Raw genomic sequence first — 24,517 nt, 5'->3', positions numbered from 1 at the left:
TCGTGATTTAATTCACTGAGAATGAGCCAGGCATTTATATCTACTTCCCATGTGTCTACATACATGGCAGCTGAGACACTAGTAAACATGGTGGCATTTTGTTCACTACGGTGTCCCTGAATGGACAAATGTGTGACGTGAAAACTGCAGTCCCAGCCTTGTTGCTAGAGCACCGTTTAGGATAAGTAATGCCTTGAAAGGGAGAATACAGTACACATGTATACAATGTTGAAGTAGTTACCTCTAGTGCAGTCATCGCTGCACCTGATAAAAACATGTTCGTGTCTGGAAGAATTGTGGCCACTGACAGCTCCCGTACACTGTGCTTGGCATTTGAAGTCATTAATATGCCCATCTTTACCACAAGATGTAAAATTTACACACTGTACCTTTAAAGTTCAAGTTTAAGCTTGTGAAGATTCATTCTTGATACTCTAGTGCAGTGGTTCCCAACCTTTTTTCCTCCAGGACCCCCTTCATGCTGTAAAATGCTGTGGACCCCCTGCTCCACCCTGTGCTGAAACCATGCTGGTTTTAGGTTTTCAAAAGTGAGATTCTCACCATATATAATGTATTCTGGTTGGGTCCTGTCCTTCCATAAAGCCAAAGTTAAATGAAAAACATACAGTCTTACTTTTATTCATTAAAATAGGGACAATTTGTGGACATTAATCACAATGGCTCTAATGTTCAAAGCCTCAGGGACCCCCTGTGCTCTTTGGGGGACCCCCTTGGGGTTCACCACAGTTAAAATGTCCTTGTTGTCCCAGAGAGCCCAGAGCTTCCTGAGCAGGTGGAGGTGCTGCTCAGCTTTTTGTAGACAGTGTCGGCATGTTTTTTGGATGACAGGCTAGTGTCAGTTTGAGTTCTAAGGTATTTAAGAACCTGGACCTGCTTCCTCTGTTGGCCCTGGAGACTGAGTAGTCTGAACAGAGGTGATGGAGAGTTGTCTCAGCACAGCACAGCTCCTTGGTCTCAGCAGTCTCCTCTGACCGCTCCAGGTACTCAAGCACGTCTGCGTTGGACTTCTGCTTCCGTTTGCCTGTTCACCACCCAAAAAATTAAAAAGAGTCAGTATCAAGTATCAGTTTCCACACGTGCCCAACCAAAGTTCTTGGAAAAATTAAATTGTCAGGCATTAAAAAGACTATTTACAGTATGGCAGGATATTACACCAATTTAAAAATCAGATGCATGTTTCTACAATAAAACAGAATTATACAGTAAGTGGTCAGTATTTACTGTTTTTCAGATAATTAAGTTGAAGCGACTGGGATGTAGGTACATCTTTAATGGTGTTCAGAATCAAGTATAACCAGAAGACTTAACTGAATTACGAATAGCTTTAATGTGCTTTGTTAGTGGAATGGTCATATTCTTAACATTTACTACCTGGTCTGTTACATGAAGCTGAGGATGTCACAGAATAGATTTTAAAACCCGTCTGATTGTTTACATCCCAGAATGGTTTAAGCCCAGAATACATTTGTGATATGTTCAGAGAATATAAACCTAGCAGAGCTTTTAGAGCCAAAGACTCTGGTCAACTAGTCCAGACCAGAGTCCAGACTAAACATGGAGAAGCAGCATTTAGAGGTTATGCTGCAAACAAGTGGAACAAACTGCCAGTGGAGATTAAATTTTCACCAAATGTAGACATTTTTAAATCCGGGTTAAAAACATTTTTTTCCTCATGCGCCTATGCATGAAATCTGCTTGTTAACTTTTTAACTTATCTTGCTTTTAATCATTTTAATGTAATTTATTATTTTATTGTGATTCTTTGTATTTGTTGCTGCCTTTTACTATTTCTTAATATCTGTAATGCTTTTGTTTATGTAAAGCACTTTAAATGGTCTTGTACATGAAATGTGCTCTACAAATAAACTGCCTGTTTTGCTTGTCTTGCTTTGCCTTATTAGTATTAGGGCCACTGAAAAAAAAACCAGTTGAATTCTGAGATTAAAGTCAGATTTTTTTTGTGTCTAGGTGGCGCTGTTGAGCCATTTTTGCTTTGAAGTGTATGCGGACCTTAGAATATCAAAATTTTCGCCGGGCTTGATGTGTGTGCCAAATTTCACAACTTTTCATGGGTGTTTAGGGGGTCATATTTGGCCTCAAAGCGCTTATAATAATAATAATAATAATAATAATAATAATAATAATAATAATAATAATAATAATAATAAGAAGAAGAAGAAGAAGAAGAAGAAGAAAAAGAAAAAGAAAAAGAAAAAGAAAAAGAAAAAGAAGAAGAAGAAGAAGAAGAATCCGGGGAGCGACGGTGAAGAACCCGGAAGTCTAACCCGGAAGTGACGTGATGTTGTTTACAGTGCGCAGTTGACTCTCTAGTAATTGGGAGCTAACGAAGCTAATGCATCAAAATTTCGTAATTGTAATTACACATTTGCAACTCAGAGTTTGGTCACATTTTCGATGGGTGCTCACGGAGTTTTGGGGAACGAGCCTGAGTCTATAGACTACTCTGTGCACGAGGCCTGGAACGAGGCCACTAATGTCTACTTGCTGGTTATTCTGGTCAGCTTTGGCCTGCTCATCTACGCTAGAAAGTAAGGACCATTTTACTCGTGGTCACATTTCACTTCATTGCTTGGTTTCAGTCAAAGTGGAGATATGTAACTCAGCCATGTGACATTTAATTTTCTTTATGTGTGATAAAACGGTTGGTACCTGTGTGTTCTGATTAGAAACAAGAGGAAGATCATGCGCATCTTCGCTCTGCCTCCCACCGCCGGCAGCAGCCCGGAGCCAAACTTCTATGACAGCCTGCAGAAGGTCCGTCTGCGGCAGCAGCTGGAGATGTACTCTCTGGGTGAGCAACACATTACACGGTTTCCCCATTACTATAAAACAGTTTGATCCCAAAACAAATACAACTGCTTCTGAATACTACTGGTCTGTTTAAACGTCAAATATTAAGCCGCACAGCTTTTATTTTCTTTAAAACCATCACAGTGGAGCTGCTCCTGTCACATTTAACTGTTTCTTTTGTGTAAGTTTTCATTACTATTAGTTTATTTAAGGTAGAAGGGTATCTATATATTTTTACTGTACATAAACTCCAGCATTAATAAATAATCAACAAAAGTCACAGATGCCATCATAGCTCTAACTGCATAGGAGTGGTTTGCTAAGATAAGCACTGAAATATTTGTCAGATATTATACATGTGACCAAAGTGTTATCAAAAAATAACTTTCTAATGACACATTTTATCAAACTGATCTATGATCATTTAGTTTCTCATTGTTCATCACTTGTTTATACAACATACTGATACTTGTAATTTGTCACTAAACTAAACCTGAGTGTAGTTTTGCACAGGAAAAAACACCATGAAAACCCAATCACAGAGGAGATTCCTCACACTTACCTAAACTTTTATTATCATGATTATTAGTTTAAATTATGCTTCTAATAGTGTTATAATAGAAAAAAAACTTAAAGTGAAACAGCTGAACTCTGACAGTTTTTTCTTTCATGCTTGTTTTTGTTGAGACAACTGTAGCTCCACCCCAAATCTTATTCCATTCAACAGTCAGTTAGCATTTGCCTCTTTTTTTAGTATTTTAACAGTAGCAAAGTTGTTACTGAATCACAGTGGTTTCCAAACATTTTGAGCCACATCCACCAAGATAACAAACGTTGCTATTCTGTGTGTGTCATGCCTGCGGTGGATAGTGGCCTGGGGTTATTCAAGGTCAACCATCTTGCCACTCAGGTGCTGTTAACTGGAAGAAGCTGAACAGCTTTTCTAATGTGATCAGTGAAAAAGTTTTGTTTTTGTTTAATAGAAATGTTGTTTAACTAAAACGGAATGAAACAGACTTTAGAAAGAAAATAAATGTTCATCTGAGACACTTCAAAATGAGATGTGTACATTAGTTTTAATTTAAATGTGTTTTTCCCGTTTTTTCTTTTAAATTCTTGTCTGTTGTTGATCTTGTTGAGGTGAACTTTCTTCTTGTCTGCCGTAGCCCGGAAGTTTGAGCAGCAGCAGACAGACAGCGTGCAGCTCTCCATGGAATAAGACGGTGTTCACCCCTTTTATCTGACCCGAGCAAACACTCGACGTGTTCATGCTGCGCTTTTATATGGATTCGGCTGATAGACGGAGATGGCTGTGGGAGATCCTGGAAGAGACGTCTGCGTCTTCACTCGCCTTCTGTTGTCTCGTGTTCATCTGTGGCGCATCGTGCTGATACAGCAGGAAGGATGAAGAAAAGTCATGGACACTTTTTAAGTGCAGCAGTGACGGAAAATATAGGAAGAATTTTCTGAGCTGGGAAAAGATCCTTCATCTTCATCATGGCTACATGTTTTATTAATTGTTAGATATGTATAGATTAGTGATTTGAAAAATGATTATTCTCAAATGTGCAAATAAAGCAGAAAAACCTGACGGGGTTCTGTAGGACTGAGTCTTTCACAGCGCAGTGAATTAGTTAAAATACTAAAAGTTTCTGTTTCCATGCCAGTGTAAAACAGAAGTGCTAATATCCTGCTTAATATGTTAAAATGATGAGGGTAGCACAGTAGTATGGTATTTTCTCATGTTGCACACCTAAACATTGCAGGTTAGCAGTGAGCTTAACGTCATGCTGTGCTGGAAAATCCAAGAAAAACCATCTTACAGATACATGCAAGAACAAGTCCTCTCATGACCAGGAGGTCTGGTAGTGTCTTTCTCTGCACAAACATTTACTTGCATTTCTTGTTTTACTGTGTGCAGTCATTTTTGGGGGTTTCAGACTTGAGGTACTTTAAATCACATATATTAGTTTCTCACATAGTGCATCTGAATTGTATTAAAACAACATGATCCTCATTGTGCTGCCTGATTTGTGTGGATAAGAGAAGCAGGTGGGTGGGGCGTCCTCTAACTCCATTATAAGTAAAGTGAACGGGTTCTGAAAGGTGTTCACTTTCTTAATTTAATACCCAGTATAAAAAACAACATTACTAAGTATCTAGAGGGGGAAAAATATATGAATTTGGACATCCCACTTTTGAGGTACGATGAATGCATTACTCTTCAGCAGAAGGAAGAGCCGGGTTTGAAATCCAACCTTTATAAACACAGCGGCAGCTTTACAGTGTACGTTTGACAGCACCAGCTACACCCTTTGTTCACTTTTCTCATTTCTGTCAGTATAAACTTTAGGCACATCAGCAACAAAAAAAAAAAAAGATTGATATGAATAAACAAAGCTTCATCGCTTCCTTACAGAAGCAGGTTTTATTTCTACTGAAACAGCCAGTAAACTGCTGTCAGTGATCTAGTGTTTAATCTGGAGCCAGGAAGTCCGTTTGTTCAGCGCTGAAGACAGGAAGAGGATGTCAAACACGGTGGAAGAGCCTGGTATCGTGGTGATGAGAGCAAACAGCAGAGATGATCTACTCAGAGAAACAGATGCGTCTCACATACACAACTAAATGTAAACACTCGTGAGTGGAGTTTTTTTCTTTTAGTGGAACAAATTCAAACTGGATTTCTGTAAATCAGCAGAAATTAATAAAAAAGAAAACATTTAAGAGTGTTGCTGGACAAACAAGACATATTATTCATTACATACAAATATTATGAGGTCCAGCGTAAACATTGCTTTGGTGTAGGCACCTCTTTGGAAATGTTTTTCCCTGCATGAGCCTGTGAAACTTGGCACGCGTTATGTAAAATGTACAAAATGCTCCAGGCATAAAACGTGCAAACCGTTGCACCTCAACCCGTGAGAAAAATCAGAGTATTAAAAAGAAAGTGTTCAGAAATCAAATACAAAAAAAGCAATTATATACAGAAGGAAGGCAGCCAGCCGGTAGGAATAAAACATGAGGCAGCATTAAGACCAACTGCGTTCGCTCGCGGCGAACTGAATCTGTACAACTACAGTTCAAGTAGCAGGAACAAGCAGGATGCTCATCTACAACGCGCTTTATTTAACCACGGACCCTCAGCGTGGGCTGTGAGGGCAGACGTCCACGTCAGCAGCGGAGAGCGTGCTGGCGTACTCGGAGTTCCAGTCTCTGAGGAAGAGCTCCTCAGTTTGGCTCTGCAGAGTCTGCTGGCCCTCGTCCACCACGGAGCCCGTCTGGTTCACCACCAAGCCCACGCCAGCAGTGTGGGTGAAGTAGTTCTCCGACCAGTTGGACGTCCCTGCCGACATACAGCAAGCAGAAAATGCAGCTGATGAACTAATACAAGGACATGATTCCCTGTTCCTGTTAGAAAGTATCAGCAGCTTACCTATGTACACAACTCTGTCCGTTACCATGTACTTGGCGTGATTGACACGTGCAAAAGGGATCTTCTTCTGCTCGGCTGTTGAAGGCACCGTAAACACTTTCTACAAGGAGACAAGAAAAGATTTAACGATCCTCCCACTTGCTGTCAGTCTGCTGAGCTTCGTAAGGGTAAAAATGAAATAAAATCATACCACTTCAATGTTGCAGTGAAGTGGAGGGCGGCTGAGCACCAGCAGAGACTGCAGGAAGACGAACATGGAGGCAGGCGAGTGGTCCCAGCAGCTGACCATCAGTCTGACCTGCACGCCTCTGGTGCACGCTGCAGCACGCAGCCTTGAGTCGATGGCGGGCCAGAACCTGGGAGGTAACACGAAGCATCACGTGTCCAACGTTACAAGATGATACTAGTGCAGGTGTGAGGATCTTTGTGAGCTGAGTTTACCTGAGCGGCTTTGTGAACTCCGACAGTGGGAGGTAGTCCATGACGGAGATGTATACAAACTTCTGGGCGTCACTGATGACAGATAGGATGGTGGAAAGATCGTCAGAGCGGCCACGGGCTGAGATTTGTGGAGGAGCACTCTGCAGGGGACACATCAGAGGCGGTGAGGATCACAGAGGCACCGCACACAGACAGAAGGGTCCATCACTAAGTTGTGTCTTTGGTCTAAATGTGTTACTGTCTTCCCTTAGATCTACAAAGGCCATTAGAGGAACCTGAAACACCATCCTGAGCTCAAGTAGAAGGATTAGTGTTGGTTTGGAACAGTCTTGTTCAAAATGTTGTAAAAATCTTTTATTTTCATCATCATGCTGTGGTTCAGTGAGTAATATTCAAACTCATTTCTGTTGCTGGGAATGAGTGAAATGTGGCAGTTTGGTGGTTCAGTCCCCGGGTTAGCATGTTGCATCGCAGCTCTACTGCCTCTGGCGTGTGTTTGTGTGTGAAGTTTGAACATTTAAGAATGCATAGAAATGAAGGCTCTTGAACCCTGTAAAAAGGCCAAATGTGATTGTATTTCATGTGAAAGGAAGGCCGCTGGGTCATGTTATACTTACAGACAGGTAGACCTGAGCAGGGACTCCGTTGAACTTCAGATGCAGAGGTTTCTCTGAGCTGGACAGGGCAGAGAGTCGGGCAGGCCAGTACGGTGGGAGGGAAGCGTTGTTTACACCCCCGATGCTCCAGTACACCCCGAAGATCCGAAAAGCATCCTGAGCCAGGCAGCTGCAGTCCTCCACTGACAGACCCACCTCCTTCACCTTTGTTTTTTTACAAAAAAAAAATCAATATTAAAATAATAATTATAATAAAGCAAACAGAGAGTTACAGCGTGTCTCCCACAGACAGAGTCAGTGATGGGAAAACAATCCAGTCAGCTTTCCTAAATTAGTTCTTGCTTTCATGTAACAGGAAGACCTGATAAGCTACTTTACGTGTGAATTAATACGACCCCTGTTAAAAACACAGAATCGTCTTGGAAAACGTTCATTCAACTGTTTTATTGTCCAGAAAAAAATCCCAGCACACATGACTAATTAAAAAAATATAATCAGTCAGTTTCTTTTCTAAAACAAATATCTGACCTTGTCCAGATGATTTAATGTTTTAGAAGGATGCTTACACAACTTCAGAAGCTGTTGCACCTGGTTGATTGACAGGAAACTGCTCCAATGAAAGGATTATAAAGTTGTAATTTAACCTCGACTTAAACAACCGTTGTGCCAGCTGTGTCTGTAATGTGAAGCAAGTCCAAACAAAATGGGAAATTTGCAAAAGGGAAACAAACACAATATTAGATTACCTGGACAAAAACTTAGAGTATTGTGTGTTTAAATGGAAAATGCAAAACAAGAGGTGAAAACAAACCTTAACAGAAGATTAAAAGGCTACAGTACGATAAGAGAAACAGTCATGGACTGATATGATTCAGTGATGAATCATGAGTCTGCACTGGACAAAGAGACGATGCTGGAACTTTGGTTTGGTTCAGGTCCAATAAAACAGACACGTGACCCGAAGAAAACAAGTGAATCTGCTGGGGTGTAAATCACAAGTTGGATCACAATATTATGTCAACTCAGAGAACGATTCGGTGTTTGCTGGTATTATAAATATTGCCACCATATGACTGCAATTCCATTTGATCCAGATCCAGAGATGCTACCAGACAGAACCACAGCTGGTTTAACACAAGCACATCTGTCCTGATTCAATTTAACGAATGAAGTCACATAAATAAATTCAACATCCATCCATCCATCCATCCATTTTCTTCCGCTTATCCAGAGTCAGGTTGTGGGGGCAGCTGCCTAAGCAGGGAAACCCAGACTTCACTCTCCCCGGCCACATTCACCAGCTCTTCCGGACGGATCCCGAGGTGTTCCCAGGCCAGCGGAGAGATATAGTCCGTCCAGCGTGTCCTAGGTCTTCCCTGGGGCCTCCTTCCGGTGGGACGTGCCCGGAACACCTCACCAGGGAGGCGTCCAGGAGGCATCCTAACCAGATGCCCGAGCCACCTCATCTGGCTCCTCTCGATGTGGAGGAGCAGCGACTCTACTCTGAGCCCCTCCCAGATCACCGAGCTTCTCACCCTATCTCTAAGGGAGAGCCCGGCCACCCTGCGGAGAAAACTCATTTCAGCTGCTTGTATTCGCGATCTCGTTCTTTCGGCCATTACCCACAGCTCATGACCATAGGTGAGGGTAAGAACGTAGATCGACCGGCAAATCGAGAGCTTTGCATTTTGGCTCAGCTCCTTCTTCACCACGACAGACCGATGCAGAGTCCACATCACTGCAGACGCTGCACCGATCCGCCTGTCCATCTCCCGCTCCATCCTTCCCTCACTCGTGAACAAGACCCCGAGATATGTAAACTCCTCCACTTGGGACAGGACCCTATTGCAGACCCGGAGAGAGCACTCCCCCCTTTTCCGGCTGAGTATACAGTGTTATTTTATTCTATTTTATTGGGCGTATTTGTGTGAGACGTTTAATAACACTGTTTTCATACACAAACATATAAATAGTAAAAGGGGTAGAGCTGCTGCTCCTTTCTTTGGACCACAAGGGTTTAAAGGAAATGTCTGATGATGTGTTTTGTTTTCTTTGGTATTGACTACGTACTTATATTTTACTTATAAACAATTTCTTCTGTTTTTCTTCCTTGTTTAGCTTTGTTCAATTTTTTATGTTTGAAAAAAAAAAAACTTGATCAACTAACCTGGAAGTCGTCAGGTTTTTGTCATCAAAGCCAGAGAAGGTGCAAAAGATGAGTTTCTTTATTTGTTTTTGAATTCATAATTAATTCCTTGTCTTCCATTTAATAAACACATGTGAGGAGATGATTAAACATAATTACTCTTACAAGCCTGGCTGAACTGGAACAATGCTGGGAAATACAGTTTTTTTTCCATCTTTTTGTCCACAAAAAAGCTGCCATACCTGACTTAGAGAGCGCCAGTCCATGTTAGCGCTGCCCAAATAGAAGTGCTTCTGGTCGACCACCCACATCTTAGTGTGGATGATGCCTCCAGTCACAGCCTTGAGGTCCACCTCCCGGATGTCTGCACCTGTCAAACAGCACGGCGGGTTAATCCACAGATCCTGATTTGAAAACCACAAATATGATGGAGGGTAGGGATGTCCTGAATACCTCATTTCACAATTAATCACAATATAAACAGCACAATTAAATTATTGTAAAGACCTCTCAATACTGTTACTTTAAATGAAGGATTATGTCTGGAATACAGACAGATCAGTGCAACTGGACAGTTACACAACCTCCATGTTGCTGCTTGTGTTGCTTTGGTTTTGTTCCTTTAAAGTTGCAGAAGATGCGTGTTACAGTGGGAAAATACAGCAGAAGAAGAGTTATTCCCTCCAAACAAACAGATTAAGTTATCCGTGTCAAATTTATTTGTTTATGGAAAAAATGGCTAGTTTGTCTTTGCGGAGGACGGCTTGCCAGCCTGTACAGCACGACATTAAAAGGTGCTGTGAAAGGAGGAAATACATCCAGCTGTGTATGACCAATGATCATTATATTAATTCTAATTATCAACTGTATTATTAAATCATTATAACCACTTCATCCTGCACCTTTGTGGACTTGATAACAGTTGTTATTTAGAACTAATCTTTTGTTTTGTCTGTTTTTCTGTTAGAAATAAATAAAAAACACCAAAGTAAAGGTAAACGTTTAGTAAATGGGTTCATTTCCATTTGTGCTCTCTGAGAGAAATCCAGATTTAATATGTAGGATTTATTTATTCTTTACAGAGCAGAGGGGATTTAGTTGAACTGAGACTTCTTGACATCAAAAGATAGAAATGATTGATTTTACACATTTATAATGTTGTAAAAAATAATTACTGCATAGTAGTAATCGTAAAACCGTGATATTTCTCTGACAATAATCGTACCAGGAGAATATATAATCGTGACATCCCTAATGAAGGGAAGCTGATGCTCTCACCTGTTGCAGCCAGTTCTACTGTGTCCTGGGTCGACGTCTGGGGGGCGTTAACGGCGATCTGCAGTTGAACACCTTTGGATTCAAGTTGCTTCAGCTGCTCAAACACCCTCCTTCCCTGCAGAACACGTCAGAACAGTTACACGCACCTGATGGATATCATGTTTGTGATTTGTGGCATCCACTGTACTGACCTGAGAGTCAGCAGGATCAGCGGACTCCAGATCGCCGCCTTGCAGTGTGAAGTAGAAAGCAGCAATGTGGACCGAGCTGTTAGCTTTGTCCAGCAGGTGCAGCCAGCTGTCTGCGATGCTTGGCCTGGATGAAGGAGAGGACTTGTAGAGGCCGACTGGGATGCTTTCCACCAGTTGGATGCTGAACAACAAAGAGGAGTAAGTGAGGGGCATCAAGTCCACGTCTGGATCAGCCCAAAGAGCGAAGCAGGCGTGAAACGTGGGTTAAGACTACTTACCGACAGTCTCTGCTGCATGGCTCTGGTCCGAAGCTGAAACCCTCCAGCCAGTGCAGCTCTAGCTGAGCTGAGAGCTGAGACACAGACAGGGGAAGCCCATAGTGCCAGATGTGCTGACCCGACCCTCCCAGAAGCAGCAGGATTGTGGGCAAGAGGCAGCAGAGGGAAAAACTGGAGCATCCTGACCTCTGTGAGACAAGAAGGGTAGAACTTTAATCATTAATTGCATCATGAGTTGCATCATACACACAGTTGAAGTAAAACTCAGTAAAATCTGTTGCATTCCAGGGCTGTTCCTACAGGGTGTGGAGAAATTCCTTCCTTTATGACCGATGCAGCTGCAAACAGCATGAAAACAGTCTTGTTGATGTCAGTGGAAGATTTCTGTTACAAATAGGAACATAACTCACCCGAGCTGAAGTGGCTGAGCTCTCTTTCAGCGGTTCCTCCATGTGTGAGGTGGATTCATCCACATTTGCCTTCTTCTTTGTGAGATTTGGAAACTCTGATTGTTTAATGAGTGGTTCACGATGCTCCTCCACCTGCTCAGAAGTGTTCCTATCTGCTTCTTCATGGTCCGAATCATCCTCACTCTCAGCATCTGATGAAGATCTGCTGTCTTTCAGTTCAGCCATTTTCATGGGCTCCGTCTCCCACGGCGGTTCCTCGTCCATAATGGCCTCTACTTGGCTGATCTCAGTGCTGTGGAAGTTCTTTGTTGACGTTTCAGCGTCTCCAGCGGCGGTGAGAATGATCTTCATCTGTTTCTGTGGCTTCTCGCTGACAGAGCCCTGGCATGGAAGAAAACTAGGGGGAGCATCTGGGATGGCATCAGCTTCGGCCCGTGGGATTTCACTCGTGTCTAGGTCTGGTCTGAGAGCAGGTCTGGGGCTGGCGGTCATCAGAGGACACTGGACAGACTCGGGCAGACCCCAGCTTTTGGGTGTGGTCATCGTGGAGCTGGGAGCTGCTGTTGCAGAGGGTGGTTCTGCGCTGCTGACCATGGACGGGACGTCTACCCCCACTTTGGGGACACGTACAGACGGTGGGGGCAGCGCAGGCTCTTTGACCTCGGGTGGTTGGGACTTTGACGCCTCCACACTTTCACTTCCAGCTTTCTCAGCAGGTGGAGCTGCGAGGACATGGGAATCTTTTTTGGGACCTGGCAGCTCCGGGATCTGACTGGTGCTGGTGGGTCGCTTCTGGAAAGTAGGGATGCGAGAGACCAGCTTCCCACCTTTACGACTCATTTCTTCTCTATCTTCAAGTTCTGTTTTTACAGCTTTGTCATCAGGTTGAAGACGACCCAGCAGGACGCTACAATGCTTCAGTTCCTGAGGAAGAAAAAAACATGCTTAACTTGTAACCCAGCACTCCTCTGTGCACATACATGCACTTTATGTTTCAACCTGCGCATCGTAGGAAACACATATGCACGTAAGTTCAACCATGTGCAAAGTTTGTAATTATATGCCAATAAACACTTACAAATGCAATATTCTCCAGTTTCCTTGATGTAAAGACAATTAACAACATAACTAATCTAAAGCTTTCTTCCCACAGCGCAACAGTTTAGACACACCCATTCAAATTAACTCTCTGCTGTGGTGCACCTCGGCTTGTCCATCACAGTCCGTCAGTATGTGTTTACATATGTAACAGCTACGTTGCCATGGCTACGGCATCATTTATTTAGAGTTCAGACCAAACATACAAGCGCTTCAACCTGTCTGCAGCTCATTCTGATATATGCATTTTAAATGGAAAAGCTTCGTTTTTAGTTTATTACGACTTTTTTCCATGCATGATAAAAAGAAAAAAAGGAAATTGCAAAAAATAAATTATTAAAATTAAAATTATTAAAATTAAAATATAAAAAAATGATTATACTACATAACAAAACAAACAAACAAACAACAAAAAGCAAAACAGAACTTGATAAAAATTTCCAGCAGAAATTTCCTTAATGTTATCTTTAAAAAGAAGAAGGAAAAATCTTTAATTAAGGGAATGTGGAGAAATCTCTGTACACAGAAGACAAGGCAGAAAACCAGAACTGGTTGGCTGTGATCTTCAGTTTCTCAGGTATCACTGTGTAAACTAACTAACTAACTAACTAACTAAAATATACAAGGTTCTATGGTAGAAATAACTTTAAGTTAGAAATGTACCCCCCCCAATAAACATGAGAAAAACAGGTTTTGGGGCAACATATGCTTCCCTCTCTATTTCAGTAAGAAACTGCAAACCCACATAACACATGTATTATAAAAGTAACAGACTGGAAACCGAGCTGAACAGTTACAGATCTGTAACTCATTTAAAACATGTGGAACATCATGAGATTTTGCTTTATTCTATTTTTTTTATTAAAATAAAGATTATAAACTAAGCCAGTGTTCATATGTATTTACATGTTTATGTACATATTTATATACTGTACTTACTTACCCTGTCAGACCATATACTGTACATATTATTAATTATTGTGTGTGTGTTTATATTATCGGCATGCTTCTGCTTCCTGCACCTGTTCTGTTGCAACAAAGAAATTTCCCCACTATGGGACTAATATAGGTTTCTTATTCTATTATAAACTAAACTAAACTTTAAATAAGCTTTCTATTTATTTTTTTTTTTCATTTGACATGATGCAAATATATAATGCCTAAAGTGTAGATTATGACCTTGTCAAATCTACAGTACAGACTGGGATCAGCTGTGACTTTAAGTAACCCAGAGGATGGACATTTGCATAGTGAGGCTCTGGAAACAGTCGAGAAGATGAAGCTACTTCCGCAGCATCCACAAATGTATTATTTCTCTCACCAGAGGGCTGTTCAAGTAAAACTCTGCCACACCCCAGGCCTCATAGGTAGCTCTGCACAACAGCATCCAGAGCAAAGTGTGCATCTGTTGTTCGGGAGGTGAATTATAGCTTACCCTTAGATATGTCTCCTCAGCAGAATCCTCCTCCTGTAGCTCAGTCTGATCTCTCTCCATCACTCGGTTTGGGATAGGCTCAGAAGATTCTGTATCATCGACGTCCTGGCAGGACCACAACGGTTAGAAACTCAGTTAATAAAGATATTAAACTGGAACAACGTTTAAATTACATGCTGCAGTGTTGTACTTACAGCCGTTGACGGTTGTATCTAAGCCATGCCAAAGTTAACTATATAACTATATAAATAGATTTTTTATCTTTTCTTTTTACTTATCAGCTCATTAACAGTCTGTGAAAGAAAAAGAAACTTACCATACTGCAGTAATTTACAAGTTACTCTCAAATAACTTTCGGGCTGCAGTGCAGGGTTTCCTTCGAGGTGATGTTCACGTTAGCTCGGAACAAATAAATTATGCTAATCGCTTTTATAACTCAAATACCAAGTACGTTTAACCACACAACGGCATTTGAAGGTAATGGTTGCTGTTTAATCCTTCTTAAAGTGCATTTTTCGAATTAACTGCTAACGTCGCTGCCGTTGACGTTAGCAGGCGAGCTACGTGGCCGTCTGTTAAGTTTTCAGCCGCGGAGGAAGAGGAGGCGGAAAAGCTGAGTAATAAAAATACCCACCTCGAGCTCAACTCTACCCTGAAGGCGGGTCGCCCTTCTCGGTGTTGCCTGTAACTCGACCCCACTAGTCTGCGCGGAGTGGATGGAGCGTCTGGATCGCAGTACCATCGGCATCCTGGATCGCTTTAAAACTGCAGCACCTTCGTGCCACGAGGCTAACGGACGGAATGGAACGTCAACGACAGTCACGTTTGTCTGCAACGCTAATGAGAGCCAACTTTTGCTAACAAAGGGCTAAAGCTAAGCTGTGCATAACAAAACCTCCATTGTGCAGCTGACTGAGTTACTGAAATAAAGTTCTCGTACTTTAATAGACAATGTATATCTTAATCGGATTTGAATGCGTCTTCCTTGGAGACTAGTAAACAACAACTTGAAGTAACCGCGATTTCCTGTCGTTTCTGATTGGCCGTTGGGATCAGCGCGTTGACTCCACCCATCAGACGGTGCGTAGTTCATACACGGAAACGACAGATTACCGTCGTCGGCTGCGCATCCTGGAGCTCTATGTTCGCCTCAAAATTAGGTTTGTTATTGCCTTAAAATTAATACAGAGAGTTAAAAATGTTAATGTCTTTTGTGATTAAGTAAAACACAAATACCATCCGCTAGCACGAATGAGTAATACTCGCGTTGGTTGTCAGTGTTAGCTTCAGTTAGCCTATCTGTTGAGTACATTGAACTGTGCAACCGGTTGTTTATGTTCCAAAGACCAAAGTAAAGACAGGCAAGATGGGTCTTCAAGGTTTCAAAGGTTACTGAAATATACCATAGTCACGAAAAGATTTAAAATATAATGAAATTAAAAAAGATAATACATTTTCAAGATAATAAATAATGAAGGGTACTCTCTGAAACTAGGAGAGACTACGTGTGCTGTTTTGTAACTGGAATGTTATGGTATCCAGCTGTATGATTAGTTATAACAATCCACCATCATTGGTTTGGTCATATAATAATGTTACTGTCTATGATATATGTTCGGAATTAATCGTTGTAACATGGTAATGAATTGTAAACCTTTTTTAAAAATCTGATTTCTCCAGGAAATCCGGCTGTTAATGCTATTGTTTCCTTCACTGCCCCTTCCCCAGAAGAGGTCTGTGTGGATAAACTGCTCCTTTATGATGTTTTATCTCACAATATCATGCAGTACCAGTCTAAAGCCTATTTTCTACAGTGTAGAAATGCTGAAGATAGCAGGACAATTAAGTTACACTGCTACATTTGTGTTTATAAAGAATAAGTGTACAACAAGTAAAACAACCCAAATTTGATTTGTTTTAATTATTTAAATTAGCCATCTTTTCCTATGATAGGAGTTTTACATATAGGACATCCTTGAGTCATTGTGTCCTCCTCTCTCCTCTATAACTGAGGTGTCTGTTGAAATATTTGATATAAACTATATATATATATAGATAGATAGATAGATAGATAGATAGATATAGATATATATATTCATTTACAGTGATCAAATACCCTGCTGGAATACTAAGCTGGCCAAAGGAGGAAGTTCAGACCACAGATGTTAAAACACGGAAGCTGTTCACCATGCAAGGAGGGTACCACCCCAAGTCCAGTGTCCAGAGGCTATACGCTAGGCACAAAGAGGGAGGCCAAGGACTAGTGAGCGTCAGGGCCACTATCCAAGATGAAGATGACCCCAAGGGATGAAGCACTGAGTGAATGCCTCAGGCAATGGAACCTGGAGGAGAATGAAATGAGGAACCATCATGGGAGGAAAATCCCTGCATGCACCACCGACAGATATAAGTGGTGGATATAAACAAGTCCTACCAATGGTTAGAGAGGGCTGGACTGAAGGACAGCACATAGGCAGTAATCATGGCAGCACAGGAGCAAGGCTTGAGTTCCAGCGCAATTGAGGCCCAGATCTACCACACCAGGCAGGACTCCAGGGGCAGTCTGTGCAAAGAGGCCCCTGAAACAATCCAGCACCTCACAGCAGGGAGCAAGATACTGGCAGGCAAAGAATACATGGAACACCATAACCAAGTAGCCGGCATAGCGTAGAGGAACATCTGTGCAGAATATGGACTGGAGACCCCTAGGTTACAATGGGAAACCCCTCCCAAGGTGGTGGAGAATGAGAGGGCTAAGATCTTGTGGGACTTCCAGATACAGACCGACAAAATGGTGGAGGCCAACCAACTGGACATTGTGATCATGGATAAGCAGCAAAGGAAAGCCGTAGTGATGGATGTAGCCATCCCCAACGATGGAAATATCAGGAAAAAGGAACACGAGAAACAGGAGAAATACCAAGGATTAAAGGAAGAGCTGGAGAAAGCTTGATGGATGAAGGTAACACTAGTGCCAGTGGTCATCGGAGCACTGGGGGCTGTGTCCCCCACACTGGAGAAGTGGCTTCAACAGATACCTGGAGAACCATCAGACACCTCCATCCAGAAGAGAGCGGTCCTAGGAACAGCTAAGATACTGCATAGAACCCTCAAGCTCCCAGGACTCAGAATCATAATCAGAATACTTTATCCATTCTGGAAGAAATCGTGTACAAATACGTACAAAGAAAAAATAAAGATAAAAAATTTAAAGTATGGGAAGCAGGAGCGAAGCCGTGGTGCTTCACTACAGAATGTGTTACAAATACTTTGTAAAATAACTTGCTTGTTTATGCGTTTGATTGATTTTTGAAAAGGATTTCACTCTTACCACATTGATAAGACACAAGGTACTGAAGATGGAACTTAATTTTATCTCTATGTTGCCCACATTTCCCAGTCTTAGATCATCATCTTGTTTGTGTCCCCAGGTCTTCCATGTGAAGCCTCCAGACAGACCGGGTTCTATGTGATGAAGACAGGTCACTGATCCTACCAGCGCTGCAATGGAAGCTCCATTCACAGCTGCTTTTCCCTCCAATTCCTCCACTCTGCCACCGCCAGTGCCCCTGCGTCCAGCAGTCGCCCCGTCGGTCCAGCTTGGCTTCACCATCCTCTACACCATTTTGTACGCGGCCCTCTTCCTGGTGGTGTACACGCAGCTGTGGCTGCTCTACCTCTACAGACACAAGAGATGGAGCTACCAGAGCGTCTTCCTGTTCCTCTGCCTGCTCTGGGCCACCCTTCGCACCACGCTGTTCTCTTTTTACTTCCATAACTCTGTGGAGGCCAACCACCTCCCTGTGGTGGTCTTCTGGCTGCTCTACTGTTTCCCTGTGTGTCTGCAGTTCTTCACTCTCAGCCTGATTAACCTGTATTTCACTCAGGTAAGACTGGAGGGAGATGGGCAGCTGGAATAAAGAAGTGCAAACCAGGAACCTTTTAAACTTTTTTTTTTTTAGCTTATTATAATTTTTACACAGTAACATTCAGTCCAGGGGATTCCCTTCAGAAGCTTGTAACCCTTTAAGCTCCAAGCCTTTTTTTGTTATTGTTGTTTTTGCTATTTTTGGTCCGAGTTATTTTAATTTTTTTAAGTAAAAATGCATGTAGAACCTGAACTCTTTAATCCCAGTCAACATCCAGACATTTCTTTTTTCCAGGACAGCCTCAGCTGTCAGATTCTGAGGCTAAAATTATGTAAAATGAAAATATGAATAGAAATAGCAGCGTAAAGGCCGACCAGAAGAAGAAAGCAGAATTTATTACTAACAGAACTTTGTAGAAATAACACACAGATCAACCATGATCAAGCCTTTTCTCATCTGCATCATTCTCTCAAGTCTTTCAGGAGAAAAAATATTGGCAGTGAAACAAACACACAACAGAAACTATTTCCATGTTTCCACTTTTTCCTCCAGCTGTTTTTTTTTTACTATTTACAGTTATTAGTGTTCCTATGTGCCTACATTTATTACAAAACCAACTCCAGCTCAGCTGCTTTGTGGCGCCACCGTGCATCAGAAACGTCTTCTTGGCTTTATTCCAGCCATAGAGGAGCATTATTTTTCTTCTTTTCACACACACATAGAACTTTCTGCTCACTGGTTGATCTTTGGCTGCTCCTGATTGGACGTTACCGTCAATCTAAGCTCTCTGATTGGTGGAAAGTCTGACAGGAAGTGGCTTCATCATCATGTCCAGGTCTAAATAGAGGTCTCTTAGCAACATAGTAGTGATAGTGATGTTTTTATGATGAAATGTGTTTACCAGATAGAGTCTGAATAAGACTACATTTAGTGGCTGGATTGTAAACTTCCTGGACAGGATATAAATGCCTGGAAAACTTACATAGACCATCTTAAAGGTTACACTATCCATCACAGTTTAGCCCCCAGAGTTTCACACCACCATTCCTGAGAAATTGTTGATATAAACGGTAGCGCTCAGGTGTGCCAGCGATCTACCAGAGTTTTAAGGGTTAATGAGGTCAAGCTTTTAGAAAAACTGAAAATCAAACGTCTCATTTGCTTCCAGTTTTATTCCTTGTGTCTAATATGTCTGTTTATGCAGGTCTTTATTTTTGTCTTGTACCCCAGGTTTTACTCAAAGTGAAAGAGACCTACAACTCAGCAATGGACAGAAAACTGTAAGTTTCACCCAGCCATGAAAATTAGCTGCTATTAACCGACAAATATCATTTCCAGAAAGCCTGGAAATCAGATGTATAGACTTAAACCAGATTTTACAGAATTCAACTTATTTTTCTGAGGCACTCCTGAGGACGTGCTTTTATTTATAATGGTGGTATGACTGTATGATATGCAGATCATCCAACAGCAGTTTCCTTAGAAACTCCCCGAATCTCTCCACAACGTTTTGTACTGTACATGTAGCGAGAAAACATTTTTAATAACTTATTGATCAGTCTCTGATGGAGTTTAGCACAAAGTAGGCAATCAAAACCTATTCTTTGCTTTAAAAACTTAAACCTTTTGTGGGTTTTCCTGTTATACCAAATGCTGACACCCTCACCAGTAATCTTCTGATGGTGGAATACTTTCCTGTCATTTGTTTTGCTTGCAACTTTTGAGTGTTGCTGGAATCAGATTTTAACATGTTTATGTAGATGGAAGTGAAGACACTGAACATCATTTCTTTGGTCTTGATTCTGTCAAAGATTATTTTAGAAAGCTTCACATCTTTTCTGGAAATCATGTTTGGAGAGTGATGCTGCGTTAAGGTTTTCTTTTGCTCCTGATCCTTACACACTGCTGCGTTTGTGTCTTTCTCAGATGGGCAGCACGGTGTGTTTACGGTGCGTTGAGCATCATCTTCCTCAGCGTTAACGTGGTATGTGCATCTCTGGGAGACCGGGGCAGCGACGGTGAGGCGGGGGAGAGGACCTGGAATCTAGTCCTGGTTCGGGTTATAGTCAATGACTTGCTCTTCATCTTGGACGCGGTGCTGCTAGCCACCGTGCTGCTGCTCCTGACCCGGCACTCGCACTCCGCCAGCCCCTACCTGATCAACAAGGTGCGCCAAGCATTTGTTTCCATAGCGGCACAGTTAAGAAAATACAAGAATGAACACAACTAACATTAACACTGCTGATTTCTGGTCTGAATCTGCTGCCTGTAACAACAGATGTGTAATGTCTTCTGTGGCTCTGGAGGTGCTGTGTCACAACAGGGATTGTCCGAATGACATCACTCTGACATCATCAGCCTTCGCAAAAAGTGTCATTAACAAACAAGTGTTTTCAGAAATGTGACGTTTAGAAGACTTCAGTATTTACTAGCCAGGGATGGATCAGTAAATGCTGTATTGTGTTGCATTTTGGGAAATGTAGGATTCATGGGGCCTAGAAATCTTTTTGCCGCCCTCCTCACGAGCCTCCCCTGCACAGGGGGCTGAGTGAGATCCGTGCAGCTCAAATGATTTCTGCTTAGAAGCAGCAATCCTAACATGTAGCATACCAAAATGAAACAGAAACTCAGATAAAAGACTCTACCAAGCATTTCCATCGAAACCAAACACCGTTCAAATCCCAAGCAACTATGTGGGAATCTAACAAAAAACAAAGACAACCCACCTTCGCTTTAGAGCTTCGTCTTGCCCTTGCCGCTATGTTTGCAGTGAATCATGGAGATACTAGTTGTTTAGTAAAAGACGAGAGGGTTTACAGTGGAGTGTGTACTCTCGTACAATATCAAAGCTTTGGGTTTACTTCCTGGAACAAAAATGTCCGAATGTCCACCCAACTCCCCAACCCCTAGTTCACTACGTAGGGCTGCAGCATAGCACACTACATAGTGCAGTCATTGTTTTGGCAGTTAGGATACGAAGCTGCCTATTTATCCCTCACCGCAAACCACGTGACTACCAGCCGTCACCATAGCAACCACAAGCTGTGTCAAGATGTCATTCCAATTCCAATCCAAAGTTGTGTGTAAATATTTTTATCTTTATTCCTTATGTTGAATTTTATTCTTTGTTGCATATCTATTCAATAAAAATGTTTTTTTCGCCTCCTTGCGCCATGTTGAGCTTTGCATTGTGGTCTATATTGACCCGTCTAGTGACCATCGATGCTCACTACTTTTCAAAATGCATTGTGGGTAATTTTGAGTGCTCTACTTTTTTGTCTCTGGACATTCGGACACCCCTACAAAATGGTGTGACCCCTATATAGGGCACTATGTAGGGGAGTAGGGTGCACATTCGGACACAGCTTGGGTGTTAGTTTTTATTGGTCAGTAGAGGTGCCAGTCATGAAAATCAACCAATGGGGTGCAGAGGAATTAAATTTTTTTTGTGAAATATAATTACGTTTTGCATTCTGGTGCCTGAAAAAGGTCAAATATGGGCACATGAAGGTGGTTCTGCCTGGACATACCTCTGCCAAAACATCTGTAAAACTGCTGAGGTTCTTTCTTTTAGTTTCTACTTTTGTACATTTACTAAGAAGGTATTTTTTCTAATACCCAGATAAGTTGGGCTGCTGTTTTACGATTCAAAAGTTATTTTAGTCTACTTTTTTAAGACCGAGAAAAAAAAATTCTGTTGTGTTCCAGGTGAATTTACTCTGACACGCACATCTTGATTCTAAAACATCTATAGCAATCTCACATCTCAGATCTCTGTAGAGACCAAGATTATACAGCTCTTGTAGTTGTGAAGACATACTTCATTTTGGGAATGACATTTCACACAGAATGCAGAAAAAACAGGCCTCGTGAAGAACAGGTTACCTTAGCACTCGTGAGTTCTGCCATTTTTCTAGAATTACTACAAATGATGTACTTAATCATGTCAGCAGCTGTGTAACAGATTATCTTTTACTTGTTCAGGGGACCACAGTGTGCCGCACAGCAGCGCTGGGAGCTGCAGTCATCCTCCTGTTTGCCAGCCGTGCCTGCTACAACCTAACGGCCCTTTTTCTGTCCCAGCACCATCGGGTGGAGTCCTTCAACTACGACTGGTACAATGTCTCCGACCAGGTAATCATCTAGTAGGCAGTGTTTATATCAGGTCCTGATGGTCAATTTCAATGTGGCTGTGATACAAAATCAGCGGCGTTTTTCTTTTTTTTTTTCTCCCTTTCAGGCTGACCTGCAGAGCGAACTTGGTGACAGGGGTTACCTGGCCTTCGGCGCCATCCTTTTTATATGGGAGCTGCTCCCCACCAGCCTCCTCATCCTCATCTTCAGAGTTCGCCGGCCTGCTCAGGAGGTGATCACTGCACATGACACGACACTAGACCGGACTGAATGTCCACTCGTGAGATACAAGTCTGCCCTGCAGGAGTCCTTCCCTTCAGTGTTTTATCTCGATCTTACAGACTAGCAGCATGGCCATCAACAACAGGGTTCTACCTCGTCCGTATTTCTTTGATGATCCACAAGGCAGCGATGATGAGATTCCTGCTCCATGGGCTCGCGGTGCACCTGCAAACCCAAGGTACCACCACTTCAGACACATTAGACTCAGAGCTGAAATGACTCCTCACCTTTTAAGTGGATGTATTTTAAATGGTCTTCTTTTGTTCCCAGCTGGTATGGATCAGAGACTGCTCCCCTCCTGTTCGCCAACAATCCTCCAGACCAGAGCAACCAGCACCACTCTTTCTATTCCACCCCTCAAAACTAACCCCTTGTGTCCACGATGACCCTCATATCAGGGAAGGGACCACACACACAGCCACCAGCCATCAGTACCTCCCACTGTGGGCAGATTTGCACTAAAAACCTCAGGGAAACTGTGAACATGCACCTTGTAGTTTTGAGCAGAGTAACTATATTTACTATGTGTCTGAGTTTAAAGGGGTCAAACTTAGCAGGAAAAACTCTGCCAGACTCAAAATGGGGAACATTGAACTTCTTATGGAGTTTAGTGACAGGTTACTAGCATTTTTTTTTGTTGTTTTTCTTTTGAGAATATGCAAGGTAAGCCAACATTAACAGTTTCTAGATAGGGATCTTTTTTGCTTCATTTACATTCCTTTAATATAAAGTATGTAATAAACTTGGCTGAAAGGCCCTGATGATATAATGTGCATTTTGCACATAAGTTTCATATCAATTTAAAAAGACTAAAATACAAATGATATGCAATTTATTTTTCCATGTGGGTTTTTTATGACAGGCTTTCCACTTTCTAACCCCAGTCCTAACCAGTGCTGCAGGTTTTTTTTCCTTCAGGGCCAGTATCTGCTTTCCTTTGTCCAAAATGCTCCTTGTTTTAACAAGTGGATTTAGAAACTTATTCCCTTCCTGTTTAATTCTGTATTTATCATTTAATGTAAGTTAATTTATTTATGACTGTGTCTTTGTCTTTTAACTGTAGCCAAGTTAGTTACTCTCTTTTGTCACTTCTGTAAAAAAAAACCAAAAACTTTGACAGTACCTCACCAGTGTGTTAACTAAATCACATGACTGACTGTTGCTATGTAAACAAAGCAATAAAACGTTGACATAAACCTGTTTGTCCTGTTGCTAGGCAGGACGTTTGCTGATTTTTACTGATATCAGATCTGCTTTCACTTCTGCTTTTTCCTTGGTTTCAGTCTATTTAATCTATCCATAAAATTTCATAATCCTCATTGTAGTTTACTAATTAAAGGGAAATTATTTGATTGGCATACTTGGTGTGAAAACTGAGGACAGGATTCAAAATGATCGACTGATGTCTGAGGTCTTCCTAAACAGTTCGGGTCCGCTGCTGGAGGGGCTGATACTGCACACGAGTGCTGTTCTGTTGAAGTATAGTGAAAATGAACGGCAGGGTACAAGATGTAAGAGGATGAGACGTGGCGTTCCTGACAAATCAGTGGATGCTACATAAAGCTTCCAATGCAATATATAGAGATTATTTCAAGATAAATGTGCTTCCCTGTAATTAAGACCAAACATACAGTTCTTTCTGGAAAACTTCACCGTGGCAGGAGCTCCACTTGGCGTGTCACTGGCGCCCAGAGACAAAAATCCTCAAATGGCTCCATCTGTGGTCTGAAGTGGTCTGTTTAGATTTCAATATGCAGATCACTCATCATCCAAGCAAAGAGAAAACTAAATGAGACATCAGAAGTTTCTGAAGCTTCTCAGCTGCTGTCAGCAGATAGTTATTAAACTGTAGATCATTTTTAGAACTTTTAGGACTGAGTAAATTATGCAGAGAGCGGGATCTCACTAAATCTTGCTTTAGACCAGACATCAATCAGCTCAGGAGGACGGCTCCACAGTCTCTTTGCATCCTGGGGAGGAACATGGACAGACTGGATTTGCCAAAAAACTGCACACAAAGGAAAAGACTTACCATTGCAATTACTCCTTAAAGAGATTCTGGGTTCAAGATGA

The 24,517-nt window shown here is 41.9% G+C and overlaps 3 protein-coding genes across 4 annotated transcripts; 2 read left to right on the top strand and 1 right to left on the bottom strand.

The window, feature by feature from the left end:
- Window positions 1-2,297: 2,297 nt before the first annotated feature.
- Window positions 2,298-4,423, top strand: smim19 (small integral membrane protein 19). Its single transcript, XM_041990060.1, has 3 exons — window positions 2,298-2,570; window positions 2,709-2,833; window positions 3,999-4,423. Exons 1-3 carry the CDS (start codon window positions 2,437-2,439, stop codon window positions 4,049-4,051), a joined length of 312 nt encoding a protein of 103 aa, XP_041845994.1. The 5' UTR covers window positions 2,298-2,436; the 3' UTR covers window positions 4,052-4,423.
- A 1,515-nt stretch (window positions 4,424-5,938) lies between these two features.
- pld7 (phospholipase D family, member 7) lies at window positions 5,939-15,133 on the bottom strand. Of its 2 annotated transcripts, none has more exons than XM_041990057.1 (12): window positions 14,794-15,133; window positions 14,160-14,264; window positions 11,627-12,550; window positions 11,217-11,404; window positions 10,939-11,119; window positions 10,748-10,862; window positions 9,712-9,839; window positions 7,324-7,527; window positions 6,707-6,846; window positions 6,456-6,621; window positions 6,266-6,365; window positions 5,939-6,175 (listed from the first exon to the last, which is right to left on the bottom strand). In XM_041990057.1, the coding sequence occupies exons 1-12, from the start codon at window positions 14,905-14,907 to the stop codon at window positions 5,973-5,975; spliced, it is 2,568 nt and encodes an 855-aa protein (XP_041845991.1). In that variant the 5' UTR covers window positions 14,908-15,133; the 3' UTR covers window positions 5,939-5,972. The 2 variants fall into 2 exon arrangements, with proteins under 2 accessions (XP_041845991.1, XP_041845992.1); XM_041990058.1 differs by lacking the exon at window positions 14,794-15,133 and adding an exon at window positions 14,476-14,776.
- Window positions 15,134-15,177: 44 nt separating this feature from the next.
- gpr137 (G protein-coupled receptor 137) lies at window positions 15,178-23,640 on the top strand. The gene is made up of 8 exons (XM_041990059.1): window positions 15,178-15,319; window positions 17,591-18,046; window positions 19,259-19,308; window positions 19,955-20,195; window positions 22,013-22,162; window positions 22,269-22,394; window positions 22,504-22,622; window positions 22,715-23,640. The coding sequence occupies exons 2-8, from the start codon at window positions 17,666-17,668 to the stop codon at window positions 22,809-22,811; spliced, it is 1,164 nt and encodes a 387-aa protein (XP_041845993.1). The 5' UTR covers window positions 15,178-15,319; window positions 17,591-17,665; the 3' UTR covers window positions 22,812-23,640.
- Window positions 23,641-24,517: the final 877 nt, after the last annotated feature.

This window comes from Melanotaenia boesemani, chromosome 7 (assembly GCF_017639745.1).
Source record: "Melanotaenia boesemani isolate fMelBoe1 chromosome 7, fMelBoe1.pri, whole genome shotgun sequence".
Taxonomy (NCBI): domain Eukaryota; kingdom Metazoa; phylum Chordata; class Actinopteri; order Atheriniformes; family Melanotaeniidae; genus Melanotaenia; species Melanotaenia boesemani.
The sequence above is the reverse complement of the archived record's forward strand: the minus strand, read 5'-3'. Positions and strand labels throughout refer to the sequence as shown.